Raw genomic sequence first — 20,617 nt, forward strand, 5'->3', positions numbered from 1 at the left:
TTATGTTTATTAGAAGCCACAAAAACCATTAATGTAGAAAAAAGTTTTAAGCCAAGAAACCAAATTTTAATACACAACTGTCCTGAAAAGTTTCTGTTACTGATTATAGATTTATTTCTTTTTTTAAATGAGGATGAAAAGATTAGATCTAACTAAACAAGGAGTATTAAAACTCACAAAGAGGTCCTAAAGCTTGCATAGCTTTAGGATAGTCTTAGATGCAAATTTTCCAAAATAAAAAAAATATGTTACTCATTTAATATTACCGGACAAATGTTCCAGTTTGACACCTATGCTTAAGACCTGTGAAAGCATCAGGCTTTTGTAACTTGCAATATTATCCTTGAAACCTTTCACTGGTATATGTACTACATACTGGCTTTCACATGCACTTAGATACAATGGCAGTGAAGAAAGGCGACAGAACACAGTAATTTCTATTCTGGAAAGCCTCATGGTCATAAAATACTTTAACACATTTCCCAACACCAAGTTGGGAACAAACCCTGTCCTATAAAGCTAGTTACATACATGCAGGCTGAGGCTTGAAGCAACATCTCTTTAAGGCCACACAGCATTTAACAGACAGATATTCTTCTTCCCTCATTTTCTGAAAGAGCACAGAAACAATACTCCCATCTCTCTTGGGCTAGACTACTCTTATTTAAGCTTTAGACAAAAAGAATTTAGCTACTTTTTAAGAACACAAAAAAGCCCGCAAGACCACAAAAACAAAATGGTCTTGTTTGAAATCAGGGCTACAGAACACACGGAGATCAAAAAGGGAAAGCATAAACTAAAACTAAGAGAAGCACAATAGAAAAATACCTGTAGCAGTCTGACAGCAACAGAAATGCTTCACAACAATGCTATCAATATACAGACAATAATAACAGAAGAGTTCACCACAGAAGAAAGAAATGTTTCCACTAGCAGCCACTGTTACTTGCCAAAATGACGTCACCATTAATAAAATTTCTTTAATGCATTATTAAAAAAAAAATCACAAAACAGCAGAGAAACAGGTGTGATGAGCTGTTCTCACCCCTGCCCCGCAATAACACATATACTGTAATTAATATATTTGGCTAATAAAATACTAAACCACCATTGGGCGTTGGACTAGATAACCTTTAAAAGGTCCCTTCCAACCCAAGTTATTCTATGATTCTAAACATAAGTACTTTATCTCTTCTTGGGCAGATCTCTAGAGGGCCTTTGTATCATACCTGTTTGGAAAAACATCTTTTGTTGCCTATAACCCTGCCTTATCTAAAGGGGTTACATTTCAAAAATCTCTTTCTTCTCATTAATATTTTTTCACAGAGAATTTATCCCAGATAACTAATTTATGCTAAGCATCTGAACTTAAGGCTTATAGCTACACAAAAAACACCTCTGAATCAAAACTACATGGAGGAGGGTACAGAACACTCACTGCTCAAACCAGAAACATACTTTATACTAGTCTTTGAAGATATATATTATTTGGAATTTACATATTGAAAATTTTAATTTATACATTCTTAATGAAAATTCTCATGATCCACATTAAAACTTTTTTTAAAAGTAGCTAAACAAAAACACATGTGCCGTTTATTCCAAAGCTTAAAATTACATAATTCCTTGTTTGCAATACCTGCAGCTTGCTTCCTTGATCATGAGCACATCAAGCAAGAACACTAGGTTCTGAATTTAGAGTGCACACACTACCTTTCAGTGACTACGTGTATGCCTCTACCTTGAAATAAAAGGAGTAAGATAATTAGTGTTAATTTCCTCCCATCACCACTTTTTTTTTCTTTTTAAAAAGGCTTTCTTGAATATACTTAAAAGCAAAGCACAGACAAAAACTTTCCTGCTGCGTGTTTACAACTTGTTTCACTTTACAGTAACTACCTGTTCCACAGCTGGTGGTATAGCACATCTGTTACCCAGATTAGAAGCAAGTAAATGTCTGTGTGTAAACACAGGCCTTTGGATTTTTCTTTAAGTCCACTATAAGTTTGCTAACAATTTCATCTCAGAGTTCCTGATTCACAACTCAAAAAAAAAGTTGACCTTACTCTAAGATACTGGAAGATGCAAAAGTACTACATTTAAGTTACAAAGACAGAATGAACATCGACATTAGAACAGCTTTTTTTGCAGCATTTACAGTCCTGTTCAGTATTTACTGAACTACTAATCGTACCTTCCCCAGAATAATACTCAGTTGGCACAATATTTTCATCCCAAATAATCTTCTCTGTGGGATAAAGAGGCATCTGGTTGAGTTGCTGAATTTGAGATATTCGTCGCTCATGACGGGAAACCTGAAGAAAGGATGCATTTTAAACTTCCTAAGTCAAAAAGGGACAATGAAGCTATTTTTGAAACACGCACATTAATCCCTAAGACGGTCTCTCTTTTAATAAGTTTGAGTTTTGTTTAGTTTTGGGGTTTGTAACTAAATGCACACGGTGGCATCAGAAGATGAACACACACATAGTCCAACTATCAGTCATAGTACTAAAGTCAATCAACCACTTGGCTACTCAAAGCAAAAATGGCAAACCAGAACTGAAAATATTCAGTCAAGGCTTAGCAGAGTATCAACTTCAAATTAAATTTATTTTGCTTTCCATTAAACATATGGTCAATAGCTAACTAACACTGCTCATTCAGCAACAGCTAGTCTTAATTCCCTCTCCAGGAGAAAAAAACCCAAACCAACATTCAATACTACCATATGTCCTCTGAACAAATCTCTCTCCACGGCATCTATAAGCATCATATTACTACCATCTAAACCTTAGGAAATTACATGAATGATTTTTAAAGAAATTGACAACCACAAAGTATGCCTATGAAAAAGATTTAAAAAAAGCAAACAGCTGTGCCATTCCAATACTGATATCAGATTAGAAGCCTACAGTAACATTATTATACACTGAAAATGCAAAAAACCCATTACATGCATCAAAAGGTATTTCAAATGGGCTTGAAAAACCAAATGGGTACTAAATATCTACATCTACCTTAGCAGATTTTTTTGTTTTTAAAGGGGACAAACATGTTACCACATAAAGAGCAACAACTTCTCCAGAAGAACTCAAAAGTGTTGCTGAGACTGCTTATTGACCTTTGTAATTACTCCAACCACATACATACTAGTTTCTCAGAGAAACTATATTTATAAATATTTTCAAATGCTTAATTTATATGGTTTTAACCGCATCTTAATATGCTGTTTGTGGCTATAACACTGCTGTGGTTCACAGGTAGTTCAGCAAAAGGTCCTGAGTGGCTACTTTACTACAGTGTAGTTGCTAGATTTAGCTATATCTTGAGTTTGCAATGAAAAAACACAAGCAACGTTAGTTATGTTTTTACCAGCAACTCCAGCAGAAACTCCTTTTCATAGCTGGAGTCTTCCCCCTCCGGAAGGGGCGGCAGCAGGCAGAGGTATGACGCCACCTGGTGGAGAGTATTTGAGCTGCACAGCAGAAGGAAAAACAGAAGTTTGTGTCAGGACACTGAAACTACAGAGCATGCCCTTAGGATAGCTTTTTTTTTTTTTTTTAAATAAAAAAAAAATCCAACTATGAATTTCATCAGAGACCAGCAATGACAGATCAGCATTTTAAGTGAAGTTTGATATATTTAAAATATTCATTTTGTTACAAAGTGCTCTAGAGCACTTCCACGGATGAAGCGTGCTCAGCCATAGGTGTAAGCTCAACCACTCATCTGTAAGGAACACAGCAAGGTGTGAGCGGTTTTTTTATTGTTTCAAGATGTGTAGCGGAAAACAGAACCCAACAACAGAGCACACATTGCCGTTGTCAAAATACAGACTGTTACCCTTTTCATCACAGCATTTGCAATACAGTACAGTTAATACAGTAGTATACTTATATTTCTGTTGTAGTTTTTGTATAGAACAGAGTAAAAAAAGCTAAATTTAATAAGTTAGAGGTTAACTACTGTAAGTTAATTACTGCTACAATTACTTTAAGCAGCTAGCTATTTTCCAGAAAATTAGTATTTTCTGACATTCATTAGAATAAAAGAAAATACAGATGTTTTTCTTAGACTGGAATTCCAGTACTTCACTACTAGTGAATGCAAACTCTCTCTGTCTCCCTATTTCAGCAGACGTAAAGGCACCGTGACAAGTCAGAAAGACCTGAGAAATAACAGGAGAAGGCACGTGAGAAGTCAGAAAGAAAAAAGGCTACAAATATGTTAAATTAAAACATCCTGAGAACAAAGAATTTCAATTTCATGTTGAATTTCATTTTGTAACTCACCTAAGGGGCCCAAATAACTTCACCAGTGAATCACGAGTATCTACTGCAGCTACATTTGAGAGTGCAAAGTCATATAGCTCCGGGAAATGCGCAAATGCTGCTCTCTACAAAAGATTCATGCACAAAAAACAAATGCAAGTGTATTAATGAAACAATTTAATAATAACCTAAATATTTATACAAAAGCAGAGCTTCCTCTGATTCATAACACATAGCACCCTTTGGACACTACCAGGATATAAGTGAAAACCAGGCAAAATCTCCATTTTTCTTAGTTAGCACCACCTATTTGTTACTCCTGTGCTTCCAACACAGTACCTTTTTTTATGCACCCTCCTATCAGCATTTTTTCTGTCATTAAAATAAAACATAAGGGAGCAGACATGTAGCCTTGCAGACAAGGAACATGTTTAATTTAACCATGCTTCCTTGAATTTTTTTGTTAAAACCAATGGGAAAAATTCTGAAAAGTGTAACTATCTTTATATGACTACAAGTAATGTGAATTTTTGTTTCTTATGTACAAGGGACTACTATTACAATACGTGTTTACTGATCTTGAAGAAATGGTGCCACCTACTGCATAATCATAAGTTAAGTTCCTACAGCACTTAATTTTCCCTTCTGAATAGATTTAACGGGAGCAGTTCAGCTCAACAATATCAAATGAAAAGTGGTGGTGTTTTGCTAGAGCATATTATTTAGTCATAGTGTCACATATATAATATTGATGCACTAGTGTCTTCAGTATGGTATAGAAAGTCAAGTTAAAACTATTCCTGTAACTCAATAGGAAAAATAAGGGGTTTGCTTTGGGAAAGAACTTAATGCCTATTCCAGATGTAAATTAGATTAAAATAACAAAACCAAATCCTTTCCCTCCCATAAGCACTTTGCCATCTGCCTACCTGTAAAGAAGTAATTCTGTCATAGTGAATTGTTGTCATCTCATTCTCTGTCAAAGCATTTCCAGTCTGATCATTGATTTCAAAGCCAGTGTAGAATTTAAGCATATCTAAAAGCTGAAACATCATCCATACATAAATTAGTGGATAAACAAGAAGAGGCACCCTGCCACAAACAAAAACACAATTTAAGGGGACAAATCTGGGCACCATGCACAAACAAGAGCTCCTCAAAGTTCTTGTAGAAATGGACTGAGGAGTGGTATCTAAATTCTACACTTGGCTGATGCACAAAACAATTTTGCTTAGGTATCTCGTCTATAAGCCATAGAAATTACAGCACAGCCCACAAGCAGTGTGGATTTTTTAAATTCTAGGCTTTGAAATTGAAACTAATTGCACTAAGGTGATCTAGCCAGAGGTTCAGAGACACTGAACCCAACTTACGGCTTGCTGCTACCAAAAGGGAGAGGTCTTGCTCCCTCCTGCCCTCTCTGATGCCAGCTGTGGAATTCATCCTAGCTTTCAATGAGATTATTTAAGTTGGAAGAAGAAAATTACTCAGATGTGCTGCTGACCCTCAGAGAAACTGAACAAATGCCAGAAATAGGGGACAACAAGCAGCAGGAAAAGCAGGTGAGATGCAGGAAAGGGGAGAGATCTTCAGATCCTGACATAAAAAATAATATACTGTCTATAACTGAGTAAACTGAAGGACAGTAGGGAAAAAACAGCTGCATGGTAGAACTGTCTCAGGTCAAAATAAAGCACAGAAGAATGCACCGGTGACAACTTCTGCTATATGTGGGGTAAAGCATGCCAGAAGCTGCACTGTTTTCTAGGTTGTACTTTTAAGAAATGTTCAAAAACTGAGACAGAAATGTTAAGAACAGTCACACACATAGGTACAGGTAAGAAAGAGCTAGTATCTGAAGGATTTAAATAAACATGTAGTCTGCATCCATCAGAAAAACCTGCCTTAACAGAAAAATATAAAACAAAACAACTGGAGTATTCAGAGCCACATCAGAAGGAAAAATTATTTTCAACGACTTTGTACCTCACCTGGCAAAAGAGATGACCCTCCTTCTCTCTTTTAGCAAGACTGGACAAGTAACAGTGAACAACAAGATGGGAGTCATCCAACACTGTATTAAACCAGCGCCGTGTGGGAAGCAAAGCCTGTGGTAAACAACAGCATGTTAGTACAAGCAGTTCTTCAAAATGTAAGAAATCCTGGTTTCTCATAACTTTCCTTTTCAAGAAGGCATAACAAGAGGAGATTGCCGCACCGTTATTTATATATTTAATACCCTAACAGAGTTTCTCCTATTTGAGAAGCATTTATGTATGCCAAGACACTGGTTTTATGTAGGTAGGCTGCTATGAACACCATCTTTTATAGGACTGGGAGCACAGCACAAACTTGTCATTTAGTGAGATTGCACCCTGCCAGTAATAAAAGTAAATTAAATAAAGCAATTGTTCTACTACTAAGTGTCCACATAATGACTGTGCATAACAAAAGATAAGTCAAACTGCTGCAACGTTGTTTCAAATGTTTGTTTTCTATACTCATCTCATTAATTTTACATTTGTCTTTCTCAAGACTGCAAACTGTGTTTCTTCTAAATACAGTATGGTATCTTCTATTCTTTGTAAGATACTCAAATTAGATCTAAGGATTTTTCAAATCTTAATTAAAAGCCTATACAAGCTTTTTGTAACAAAAATAGAGATCATTTCTCCTCAGTGTAGCTAGCTTAAGCTGCTATATGTAGCAAGTGTCCAACAGCATACAGTACTACACCTCAACAATTCAAGAGGAAAAAATGAGTTGCTCTCAATGGAATTTACAGGCTTAATTTAGAAATCCAAAAAGCATCAGCATGGTGTTTAGAACTAAGACAACGAAAATGGATGAATCTGTAGTAGAAAATGTTAATTGCCCTGCACAATAATTACAAAAAAACAAAACTCAAAAAACCAAAATAACTTTCCATGGAGTCATTCCTTTCGAATTATCAAATTACCAAGTTTTGATGGCAGTCTGCGTACTTCAATATGAAACAAATGTTCTGATAAAGGCCTTGATACAGGTAAAAAGAGCCAATTAATACTGTACATGCTACCAAGGCGAACAGACTTGGATTTACAGCTAATTTTTCATTTGCTTGTTCCAGTCATTTAAACAGGCTTCATAAACTGCCTGAGTTCTAACCTTTCTGTAATACCTAGCAAGAACCGACATTACATGTACTCCCTCTCAGCATTCTGGCTAACAACCAGACTTAAGTTTAACTTCAAATACCTATTTTCTGTTATAAGAGTATATTATACCCGTAAGACAACAAGCTCTAATTTAAGTAATTCATTCTATTGCAACTATAAGCACAGGCTACCTAAGTCACAGAATCATTAAGGTTGGAAAAGGCCTTTAAGATCATCAAGTCCAACCATCAACCCAACACCACCATGCCCACTAAACCATGTCAAGTGATTTAGCAGAGGACAGTTAGCCTGTATGAGTTCAATATCAAGCCATTTTAAAATTCCCCGTGCTTACTCTCCCAGGAAACTCTCTTATTTCAGGATGCCTTCTAAATCTGAAGTTATTTTAAATAAATTGCTACTCGTGAGAAATTGTAAATTAATGTCTTGTCTTTTTAATTCTGGTACTGTGAAGCTTAAAATTATCCCACTTTCTTAGAACCTACTGAAAAATTTCACAAAATCTTGCTGGGCCTCTTATTATTCTGTAACAAACATAGGTTACTTCTAAATGATGAATTCTAGTAAAATAGAAATAGTTTGCAGGTCAGAACTACTGACACTTTCTTGGATTATACCCTACAACACAAAACATACTTTAAGTGACGTATTATGCATTGGGAAGAATACTTTTGGGTTATTCCTAGCAGATTAAAGCATCACACATTTTCATCAATTGCCAGAATTATTACCAGTACTCCAATTAATGAAGTCTTCTTCACTGAGCAATTTAGGATCCTAGCTTTCTCTAGCAGTTCATCTGGTTTATAAACATTACTAGTCAGTTCCCAATGTGGATGCACTGCTACAACCTCCTATTTACAGATGGAAAACCACTATTAAGCAACCATACGCACAACTGTGACATAACCACCTGCTAATTGGAATTAGGCTGTAAAAATGACTTTACACATTTAAAACCTAGAAAAGTACACCTGGTAACAGGTTGAAACAATTTCATAGCTTACCTCAAGATCCAGCATGAGTTCAATGAATCTCTCACAATAATGTACTTTGTCCATAGAAATAGGACCTAGATAGAAAAAAAATAATTTTTTTTGCAATTGATCCACACCACAATATATTTGTACTTGAACTATTCTTTACAAATGTAATAAATGCTACTAATATACCAGTATTAGCTTTTAACAAGAATAAAAAGCTAACCAGCACATTCTTCCCTCTTACTGAAACAACCCTTTCTTTCATTGCAAACGAGAAAAGTTTTGGATATAAGGAAGCAATGGAAGCAGAGTTTCAGGAGTGATTTTATTCACTCTGAAAAAAACCACCAGTGCAACATACAAAAATGCACACTTCCATAAGATACCAATGGCCTGCGAAGGTTCTTAAGAACTTTTAACTCAAGGTACCTATTTAAAAACTGCAATCAAGGTGTATACAAAAGGCCTTCACAATATTCAAAGGTACTCCATGGTGACTACTAAGGAGTCTTTAGAATCATGTCAAAACAGAAAACAGTCTCCTTTAACAAATATCTATTTCCTAAAGCCTCCGAAGAACTGTTAATGTAAATCTTCCTAAAACAGGTGTTGCATAATTGGGAAAACGAAGGGGACAGGTATCCTTTCTGAGGAAGCCACAATACACTGACTTTTCCCTTACAGCTCAGTTAAACTCTTAGCAAACTTCAGCTCTTAAGAGCAAAAGCAGAACTCTGGGAAGTGATTTCACCCAAACTGTGCTGTACTTAGGGCATAATAAGCCTTTTTTGTCAAAAGGCTAACACCTTCCTGTACAAACACTTTTCCTTTCCAAATCAGGCAAGCATATAATTTTGCTTGTCACAATGACTTATAAATCAAGAGCAGTCAAATCTTACAGAATTTCACTGCACTTAGGCTTTTGTTCTTACTGTAAATCAACAGTACTGACAGAATAGAGCCTTATGATATGCATTTATACCACCTGTTTAACAGGCACGTAAGTATGTATGACATGCTTGAGTGCTGTAAGAAGGCTGTAAGCACACAATAATAAAAAAATATTTCTGGGTACTGATATTCCTTAAGTCCATATTGAACAGAAGAAGAGGTTTAAAGCAGTTTTCAGCTATTTCATTTTTAAAGCATATACAGATTTGAATACCAGTTTTGACATGAAATCCATGCAGGCAGGCATGGATTTCACTAAAACCCCATCCAGATAAGGTCTCCAACTTCAGGCTGGTATCCTAACAAGTAGTGACTTCAGCAAAGAAAAAAATTTAAGATAGATTGCCAGATAACAAAGTAACAGACGAACCACAGTTACCTGAGACAGGTATTGATTTTAGCACAGAAATGAACTTCTGAATGAGCTGTGAAAGAAATCTTCTCTCCCGATACGCTCTAAAATCAGACATATGACAAAAGCATTAATATTCCTTAAATGCAGACTAAAGTCCATCATCTCTTTCACTAATATGAAGTTATCTGCTTTAACATTTATATAATGGTATCATTTATATAATGTTGCTTTGAAACACACCTAAACTGTTGAGATAACTTTTCTCTCTGCATTCAGGTAGACAGTTTAGCAGAGTCTACATTTTTAGGGACAGAACTGATTAACAAACCATGCTTCTACTGAGTTAAAGAGAAGTATGTCACCACCTACACCTTACCACACTGCAACACAAAAGTACTGGAACATTTAACTTCAGTGAGATACACTCAAATTTATTCAAATACTTGCATAAGCTATCTACTTAAGAGCTGAACACTTGCTAAAAGTCATGAAAAAATATGACTAACTACATGAATATTCTCTTACGGCTTTCATCCTATAGATCTAAGATTTGGTATCAAAAATTCACTGATCAAATAAAATATTAAGAGTCCTATAAGAGTATTTTGCATAAAGACTACTGGAAAACAAAACAGTTTCCAGGAGACCACATATGATCAATCTGTTTTTTCATTTTTTTAAAAAATGATATTTTTTTAATGAAACAATTGATTTTAGCTGAAACACAATGAACGCGTTAGAGGCTTGGGATTTAACAGGAAAAAATGTTTTGGTAGCATACTGCATTCTTGTCTCCTCATCCATTTTCCCATCATTTTTCTTAATTAGATTCCAGAATTTTCTTAGTTTTGGTGTCCTTTTCAGCTCTTGTTCCAGCCGTTTCTGAAATGTTAAAATGTTATTCAGTCACCAAGAATCCTTGTTTTCATGAGAGCTAAAACTACAGTCCAGTCTCATTATGAAAAAAAGAAAAAAATATATATAAAATAGCTGTCTCAGACTAATCTCAATAAGTATCATTGTAAAACAAGAATGTAATACTGCTACAGAGAATCTAGCCATGGCTAGATGTCAGCTCCATTCTCCAGTCCCTGTGAACTCATGGCATTGTCTATAAATTATAGCTTGAAGAAGCTATAAGCAACAAAGCTTAGTTTTATGAAAAATCACATAACTAATTAATAATTACAATTACATGGAAATTTGCAACAAATGATAAAGAGAATTTTACTGAGCACACAAAAACTATAATTGCATAGCAAGGCAGGTAGCTTTACATATTACACGTCTATAACAGTATTCCATAGGAATTCACTTTACAGGACTTGCATAATGCCTAAAAGATTGCTTTGCAGTTTACAATGTTACACTTACAGGTTGTAGAGCCATCCACATCGGTAAGGAAATGAGCTGCTGCACCTGACTTCTGATCAAATCCACTTCCTGTTAGAAAGTTACAGACAGAGGGTTTTGGTTTTTTTAGTTCTTATGTTTTCTGATATGCCTGTCTTACAAAATAGTTCAATGTACATTACCATCTGACAAAAATATATATGTTGTTGTATTAGATTTCACAATTTCCTAACAGGAAACTGCAAAACAGCCCTACCCAGTAACACTTAAAATTGTTGATGACTTTCACATTTTAGGTTCTGTTCATGATTCTGTCAGTTCTTAATACTTCAACAGGAGCCCCATCCATATAAGTATTTTCAGCATAGAAGCTGATGAGAACTGATGTTCCTTCTTCAGTCATTTCTCATTCTTGAACTGAACTTTCTAACTGTCCTTTCTCTATTTGTTTTTACTCTATTCTTTCTCTCCTAAAGCCCTTCATTTAAGTTTCTCCCACTTCACTCACACTCTTCCCATTATCTGAAATAATCAATTTTCTCTGTAATTCATGTAACTTCAACTGTTGTTTCAAAAGTTCTCTCTTCAACTCTGCCTGTGATCTGGATCCATGAAGTCTTCTTTCTTTCTTACGCTACTGAAAAACTTCCATTAACATACTAAATATGTCTTCATGGACAAACGATCTATTCTCAGCATTCTGAAACTTCACACTTTGGCGCCTTCTTTAAAATGCTACTACGACTAGCCTGTTCTGCATTTCACAAAGTGCAGCTTCAAATAGCAGTATGCTTTTACAAGCACTTTTTTACTGTCTTCTGTATCATGTTATATGAGAAAAATGCTCTGCAAGCAGGATTCCATACAGTCACTACCAATCCCTCCTTTAAAATGAAGATCCATTGTACCATGGGCACTACTGAAAAATACCTCAATAAACTATACACATAAGGTTCAGGATGATTACCGGGTCCCATAATCATTCCTAATTCCAAAATCAAATCATACACTTTCTCAACTGTTTTGTCTGTGAGACACAATTTTGTTCTTTACTTGTGCAGACCCTGATTTTGACTGATACATCCTGTGTGCAATTTAAGTAAAGAAAAAGCCCAGTAGCCAGAGAGGTAACAGAGTACTGTTTCAAAAAAAAGCTAACTGTAAAGTATTCTCCACACTTGCTAATTAGAATCTATAACTGGTTTTACTATAGGTTGAGAACACAGCTTGGTCCAAGGCTTTCCTGAAACTATCTCAAGAGAAGTGCAGGTGGAAATATTATCTAAATCTGGTTTCAAAAGTGAAAAAATTACTATATTTCTCAATAGTTAATGAAAATAATTTTGTGCGATTTCCCAGCCAAACTAAAAGGAGTGCAGTAGTAAGTAATCTGCTTTTAAATGTAAAGCACCTTTTCAAATATAAATACATCTATTTTAAGCACCATTTTAAACATAAATGTGAATATGTCTTTAAATTGCAGTAAGTGCCAATCCTCCAAATTCAAGTCTCTTTTATGACCTTGTGTCAGAGAAAAGCAAATGTGATGAGAGAGAAAAAGAAAGAGTTAAAAAAAGGGTAAAAGCCCACCAGTAACATCTTCTTCCTCAAATAGGAATTTTGCTTCATCTGTCTCCTAAGAAGAAATTGCTCAAACTAAACTCCTGTTAACACAGAATAGCATAAACACACTGGAAGTATTACAGTTACTTTCAACATACCAAACTATTGAAGCAGTGATCAAGGAAAAGCAGCAGGACCGTCTGTTCATGAAGAGAGTATTCACTGTCATTTTCAACCAGTGATGCCTCCAATATGCATTTGAAAAAAAACGGAAAGTGTTCTGGCTTTTTTTTGAATGTCTAGGAGTACAAGAGCAAGTTGATTTCGAGTCAGGTTGATATGAATAATTTCAATCTTCATTCACATAGCATAGCTTAAGTTCTCTAAATCCATTTAAATCTGTAAAAGGGAGGATTAGTCTTTCTTTCAGTTCTTCTGCCCACGCAGCACAAACAAAACAGACTAATGATATCCTACTGACTACTATCCCTTACACTATGGGAATGCTTTTAGTGGGACTACTGCCTTCTGTGTAGTCTAACACAGGCGATGCATAGGACAAAGTGAACAAGAAGCACAAGTGGAGTGGATTGCGTTGCGGGAATGTTCAACTGGTGACTGCACAGTATTACTGTACAATGACACAGGTTAAAAGATAATTGGTAGATTTTGGCCAAAACTATGGCAGTCATTTAGTGATCTGCAAAAAGTGAGCAGGTAAAAACCAGCAGAAATTAATCACAGTTGTGGAGCTCCCATTCAGCTATCTAAGCCAGAAAAAGATAAACCAAAAAACTGTGGAGATAAAATGGTTTCTTTGCAAGGGCACCCATGTACCTAATAACAAACTTAAGCAAGCTGCTCGGAAAGTAACGTGCACCTGTAATTTTGCATCTAGTACATATGCCAAAACAAAAAAAGGCACAGAGAAAGCTATTAATCCTTTGTGCTTTGCCAGCACTGAAGTAATGGCACTACTATCGGAGTAAGTGTGCTTCTGAAATAACACTTGCATAGAATTTCTAACTAGGCTTATGTTGTTGAAATGGCCTGTTTGTAGAAACACTTAATCATTTCTAAACCTACTATTACAAAAAACCAGTATATACAGAAGCAGAATAAGATATTATCTTAATATAAAATTCCATGCAAGAAAGCTACAAAACCATATTCACAGGTTTTAAGAAAGGCACTATTGGAAAATATGTCAGACTTCCAGTCGTGCCTTCTTATATCCACAGATATAAAAATCCTTTTTTTCTTTCAGTATCAGAGCAAAAACTTCTCTGCAAATGCCCGACTTTTGTCAAGTGCCTAAAAAACAAATGATGATGATGATGATGTAAAGGCAGAACAAAGGACTCGTGCACCAGAAGGAATCGGGTGATTTTAGATCCATCCATTGCTTTCTCTGAAAAGAATACACACTTTAAAACACCGTACGAGACATTCCAGCTGAGGTACCATTTACTTTTAACACTACAAGCTTTGCTACCTTCTGTCAGTATAAGTGAGCACACGGCAAAAAGCTGCAACTTGTGGATCAAAGTCAATTCTAGCTGCAATTGAAATGGGTTACCTCCCACGCAGGGACATTCTCTCTGAACTTCTCATTCACCATACAGCAGATTGACATTAAATATGCCTTACTGGACACCTCTGGAGAATAATTCATCCATAGGTAATTTTCAAGGTACTGGCTGTGAAGAGACAAAGAATATTTCATTAGTTGCTGCCACCCACATAATCTGTCACTCATTTGAAAAAGCAGTTATCCACAGGGGTTTTTTCCTCTTTCTCCTTAAAGCCATCTTTACAGTTTGTGAGTAGTTCCTGAAGTTACCTCTCATCTAGGTCACTGCAGCAAAACTTGTTAAGACTCAGTAACTGCTACTCTCTCCAAAAGGAGAGGAAAAAACCAACCAACAAACCAGCCTAAAGAACGTCACATGCAGCATTTCTTAGCATAAGATGCAAAGATGCAACTACTATATAACAGTGTCTGTATTATTAAATACCCTTTCTCATAAAAAATTAGGAATCATCAAGAGAGATTTTACGCTTCTAATCATATAAAGGCAATAAAAGTATTACATTGCAGTGTGACTAAAATAAACCACTGAATATTAGGGGAGTGATTACATGTTTTCAAGAAGGTGAAAAAGTATTACTGCATAGTGGAAAATAGCAGCTTCCCAGCAATGAACATTTCTCCTTCATTAATAATGGCACATTTCTCACAGAAGAAACTCTTAAAATTAGATCCTAAAGATGAAAGGCTATTTGGATAACCAACCATTTCCCTCCTTTAACTTCCTCCTGAAGCTATGCAGGGTAGTTACTCCTGAGGAGGCAAACCCTAAATCCATTATATTCAACAGTGCACTTGCACCTCGTGTAACAACTGCCACCAGAAAGTGGAAAGTCTTGTTTCTTCCTGAACAAGCTGCTCATCCGTTCCTTCCTTTCTAGCATTCATTTGGCCCCTCAAGAGCCAACTCAGTTTTACTTATGTACTTTCTTCCTCAGCTTACTTTTCTGATGACTGACAACAAGCTACTTCAATAATTTCAGATAACACAAGTACCAGACACAGTGGTGAAAAAAAAAACAGCGAGAACCTGTATGTAACCAGGAGCAAAAGACTCAGTAATGGTCAGACAGGGGTTTCCGCTTTTTGGGAGCTCAGCCAGAATGCGTAGCTTCAGATGGAGCTGAGAGAATTTCATAGGCATATACAAGGTGAAACACATACTGCTTCCCAAGAGCTTGTATCTGCCAATGGGAGCGGGAGAAACCCCACAAAAATCCACAGAACTCCAAACTTCATTTCACCCAGGAATTCCAATAAATTTCAATACATTTTAGAAAAAATACTGTTATGCCCCCAAGTGAGGATAAACTTGTGTTGTAAACTTGTATGTGAGCAAGAATGAAGGACAGGAAAAACTCATGTGTGTGAAGACAGAAGAGTTTGATGGATGAAGGGCGAGGGGGAAGCGGGAAGCGGGGAGGAAAAAAGAGAGAAAACGGAAAATGACTTACAGGACAAATGGCAGTAGATGGGGCTATAGACCAGAAAGTACTAAAGTTACATTACAGGCTGGTAACATTAAGAATGTTCACAGAAAGGCTAAAAACTTCTAACTCCACGGTATTGTTGGCATACAAATTCCAGAAGTCATGCTACCAGCATTTGTTAGTGTCAAACCCCAAACCGAAGCTTAGATTTTTCTCTTCTGCCTTTACTAATAAAGAAGCAGAAAACAGAGGGAAGTTTGACCTACTTTTCTAGTTAGTGGTGCTACTTACATATTTCAGCGTTTTCAAAGAATCTCTCTCAATCAAAAACGATCTCATTCTTTCTGTTCGTAAGACTTGAGAGAGAGAACAGAGCCAAACAGAACACTAAATATTGTGTTCCTAAATATGTAAATACTGCAAATATTTATTTTACATCATTTTAGACATGCTTTGTAAGTTCTTCCAGGAAAGTCTGAAGTAGCTGTAAGAATCTCCAAAACAGATGTCCTTTCTTTTCAAATGAAGAAAAAGTTAGTGATGTTGCTGCAGCACAATCCATTTTTACTCTCGCAGTAAGAGACTTAATCAAAAAACTTCCTCTGACTTAGGTGAGTTCCAATTCAAGGCTTAAAGACACATTCCAAATTACAGACCCAAGCTCTTCACCTGTTTCATTCACACTCTCTTTGGTACTTCACTTACACTAGAAATTCAGAATCATAAAACAAGATACTCTGATACGTTACTTATGCTTATGAAATTATTTCTTCCTCAAATTAAGCTCTCCTCACTTCATTTTCCTAGGTAAAAAAAAGTTCAAGGCTTTTGTAAGTAGAAACAAATTAGTATACTACCTTCAAACTGACTCACTGTCCTGCATTTGTTTCTCATCTTTATGGGTTCCTACGAAAAAATAACTTAAAATTTAACTTTAATTAGCTTACCTGAATTCGAGAAGCATTATCTTTCTAATAGCAAACCTAAAAAGAGAAAGTAATCAATTAACACAGGAAAGAAAGCCTCCCATGCACATCTTAGCTGCATGGAAAATGGCTATTTTTTCCTTATTTTGTTATATAATGAAACCTGTATAAATACCTAGGAATTATTTCTGTCTCCCCATTTACATGCAAGAGCAATGACCTGAGTGCAGAAGCAACTATTGTAACACCGTGGAAGCTAAAGTTCATGCAGGTTCATTAAGCAATCAAATTCCCATTAAAAAAATCCACCTAGATATATTAAATGTGAAGACACCGCTTCCAACAGCCTTAAAAACACAAATTGCTAGAAGCTGAAAGTGTCTAGTGGAAAACTACAACTACCTATTCAATCAGTTCATAACGGTATCTCTTCTTAGTGACTAGAAATGGAAGCTTGCTCTGACCCTGTATGGCAATTCTTGAGATAACTTTCACAAAGGAATCCTAAACAGAACTCTCTCCAGAGCTCAAACTTCCCCTGAAAAGCTCCAAACAGCTATGGTTACAACTCTTTGCTGTACACACTGCTGTATAATGCAGTTTATCTTGAATTCTTTGCCTCCTCCATCTAACATTACAATTCATTGAAATGAGACTTGCCCTTTATAAAACCTGCTAATAATTAAGGAAAGAGCAAAAAGCTAGAGGCAGCACACTCCTCAACTGATTCTTTTTCTTCACATACCCTGGTGTCAAAAGAAGGCACCAGCCTTCTATAATCATCACAACAAAAACAACATAAAACACAAGACTACCAGATCGAGGAACCAAACCATATTATGTCCAACCATCACATTTAAGGATTATGAGCTCACAAACTTTCTTTTTGCCACATTCAGACTTTGAAATACCATGATGATTAAATGACTCAAATGCATTCAAGTAATTTTCAGCTGCTTTCAACATGTCAATGCATTTTAAAATATTCTATGCAACATTAGAAACCAATTCAATACAGATAGTGTTGAAATACTCGTCTATAAGTGAAAGTGAGTAGTGTACTTACTTTGACCTGACAATTTCTTTTGTATATACATCTTCAATAACCTATAGGAAATAATATTTTTTTAAATGGTTAAGAAATTTATATACTTCATAAAGTTATTAAAAATGCACTTATGCACTCGCAGTTACTCTGATTTAGTTACTCTCTGCTTACTACTATTTGATCAAAAATGTCATAACAATTATGCCTCAGCTCTGAAGAGTCCAAAAGCTTCACAGACATACATTCTCAAAAAAAAGTAAATCAACTTAGGGAAAAGTACACAATGATAGAGAATTGAAAAGATCTTCATTCAAGTTGTTCTGAAGGAATAACCTACATCTCACTAAGATTTTTACATAGAAGTGAAGCAGATATGCAAACCTTTGTATTGTTAATCTTTGGCTTACTGTTGAATTTAAATAACAGTCTTCAAGAGTGAAGTCTGCACCAACTAAGTCACCTGTTGTCGCTGTTTCTTTTAACTGACATTTAACCAAATCCAGACACTTCTACCTTGTTTTTCCAACAGGAATGAAAGAATATTACATGACACAGAGATGCAATTCAGCTGCTTATGTACATCCTATTTCTAACAATCACAGACAAATACTATCACAAATACTACAAAGAGAGAGAGTAAACTGAGGGTGGAAAGGAAGATTTAGCCAAATAGCCACAAGGGAAAGAAACCTAACATTTAAGAACCTGGCACTACAGAAAATCAACACAAAACCAAACACATATAATTACAGTGTGTTAAGCAATTGTTGACCTTCCAAGCAGTCTCCTACACTCTTATATAAAATAAGCACCATTGGAGGTTGGCACATCAGAAGAGGGTTGATCCTGATTCTTTTATACTCCAACACAATTCCTGTGGAAGAATTTACCTTTGAATCAAAGGACAATTTTTTCTTCACATGTGGAGCCCAGTATTTATTTGCTAACTGTATGAGAGGGAAAAAAAGAAAAAGTTATATATATATATTTTCAGTTGTAGTGATACAATAACTCTGCAACACATCCCATCCCTGAACTTTATTTCACTAGTATCCTGCTTAATTTCAGCTTATGGTAACTACAGATAACAAAATTATGTTTTCCAACAACACGGCTTTTCAACCATTTAAGTTTTTATGCCTAAAACCTATCCAACAGAGGCATGATTCTCTGTAAAAATTTCATATGCACAGACTGCTATATAATAAACATAACTTTTTTCTCAAGTTACTGCTATGAAAAAAATGTACCACGATCTTTCAGGGACTGCAAACCCCAGATTGCAAATGATTACACTCCCACTGAGGAATTTCACAACTAGAGGCTCTATGTAAAGGTCTAATTTTTCAAGGCTACATGCTGTAGCCATCACTTCACCAAAACTCATGAGCTTATGGTGGCAAGAACTTCCTAACCAACTTTAATCAAACTTTTTTATGCTGCAGAAGAGGAAAGAAAGGCGCTTTTGCAGCACAAAAAATAAACACTTGTATAAAACCACTTAAAATGGTCAGCTACAGTAAACTGTCAACAACTTTTCACGTTATTATAACAAGCCCGACTTATTTTGTAGTGCTGCTCTTGTAAACCTCTCCAGTCTGGAAGCGCTGGGGGCACATACTCTTTTCACCTGTAACACAGGCGTTAAATCTCTCCCCCCTTACGACAAAACACGATCCTTTCCCTAATACCCATAGGCTGCAAATTATTTAAACACCGAGGCGCCGTCGCTGCCGGAGCGGCCTTTCCAGTACCTGGCTCCGGCCGCAGGAGAGGCGGCTCGGAGACCCGCCACAGGCCGGCCCTACCTGGGTCACGTACTCCGCGTTGATCTGCGACACGGTGGGCGCCACAATCTTCTTCGGCGGGGCCGAGGACGCCGGCGCCGCCATGGTGACACCGGCCCAAGCCGCCGGGCAGCGCCGCTCCCCTCCCGCCGCTCTCAGCCCGGGCAAGGCCGAGCGCACCGCCGGCTGGCGCGGGCCCCGAGCGGAAGTAACCTCGAGGCAAGGAGCAGCTGAGAGGGCACCGCTTCCGGGGCGAGGGGCGCTAGAGCGGCCGCAGGGAGGGGCGGCGGCTGCGCCACCTGCTGCGCCGTCCCTGCCACTGCCGCCGGCGAGCGCGGAGCGGCGGCGGTGGCGGCGCTCCCCCGGCTGCCCCCGGGGCGGTGGGTCTTGTCTGGGCCGCTGTCAGGGCCTGGCCCGGGGCCGGGCTCGGTAGAGGGCCGCCTGCGAGGCCCGGCCGGCCGCAGCCGCCCTTCGCAAGGAACGCCCCGAGGAGCTGTGCGGGAGCCTGTAAGAGGCGCAAGGCTGTGGAGAGAAGAGGGAGACAGTTAACGCACCGGGTTGCCTCTACACTCGCCCTTCAAATGCTCTGTAAATCCACTTAGAGTGGCTCCTTCTAAAAAGCAAAGGTTTCTGCCCACTTAGCGTGGAAAAGACCCCCTCGTATTAACATCAAACAAACGCCACGCAGGTCTGAGCATGGTGGCACGCTCTGTCTGACAGGCGCCCTTGTAACTCGGGAAATCAGTGGAGGAAAGGAGAGGCAAAGGTAAGAGAGAAAAATTACACTCTCACAGAAGTCAGCAGTTTGGTAATGATTTAGAGGGGTTTGCAGTTAACTTGGTAAACAGATTCATTAAAGAGGAAATCAACAGCCTCCCTAGAGAAGTTACGGTGCTTTGTTTCTGTGCTAATTACCCAGCACCTGCCACTTGAGAACTTTAAACTTCCAGGCAGATACCACTGAAGTCTGTTTTGATATGACCTCCTTTGTTTTGATATCAAGGTGATCTCCATTTCATTTCTTCAAGCGGAGGTTAAACTAAATATTCTTTTTGAAGTTGAATTAAGAAAGTACAGTGGGAATGGAAAAAGTAATGACAGGACCTTGAACAGGATCAGACAATGGCTGCATTCAAATAAATACGCCCACTGCATGCCTTTGCAAAGATCCAGAAAATTTACATTTTCTGTATGACAA

At 37.2% G+C, this 20,617-nt stretch overlaps 1 protein-coding gene across 1 annotated transcript in view; it reads right to left on the reverse strand.

Moving 5' to 3' along the window:
* AQR (aquarius intron-binding spliceosomal factor) overlaps positions 1-20,059 on the reverse strand; it is a gene marked incomplete at its 3' end in the record, with an annotated part of 54,783 nt that extends 34,724 nt beyond the window's left edge. The window contains exons 1-15 of the mRNA XM_082000720.1: positions 19,441-20,059; positions 18,523-18,579; positions 17,651-17,691; positions 16,606-16,641; positions 14,217-14,337; positions 12,796-12,936; positions 11,096-11,164; positions 10,503-10,603; positions 9,746-9,822; positions 8,440-8,504; positions 6,266-6,382; positions 5,204-5,317; positions 4,296-4,399; positions 3,376-3,478; positions 2,195-2,315 (exon numbers count right to left, since the gene is read on the reverse strand). Of these exons, the coding sequence (XP_081856846.1) occupies positions 2,195-2,315; positions 3,376-3,478; positions 4,296-4,399; positions 5,204-5,317; positions 6,266-6,382; positions 8,440-8,504; positions 9,746-9,822; positions 10,503-10,603; positions 11,096-11,164; positions 12,796-12,936; positions 14,217-14,337; positions 16,606-16,641; positions 17,651-17,691; positions 18,523-18,579; positions 19,441-19,524 (1,351 nt within the window). The 5' untranslated portion in view covers positions 19,525-20,059. The remainder of the gene's footprint in view (positions 1-2,194; positions 2,316-3,375; positions 3,479-4,295; positions 4,400-5,203; positions 5,318-6,265; positions 6,383-8,439; positions 8,505-9,745; positions 9,823-10,502; positions 10,604-11,095; positions 11,165-12,795; positions 12,937-14,216; positions 14,338-16,605; positions 16,642-17,650; positions 17,692-18,522; positions 18,580-19,440) is intronic.
* Between the last annotated feature and the right edge of the window lie 558 nt (positions 20,060-20,617).

The sequence above is a fragment of the Phaethon aethereus genome (assembly GCF_964289735.1).
Source record: "Phaethon aethereus genome assembly, chromosome: 5".
NCBI lineage: Eukaryota > Metazoa > Chordata > Aves > Phaethontiformes > Phaethontidae > Phaethon > Phaethon aethereus.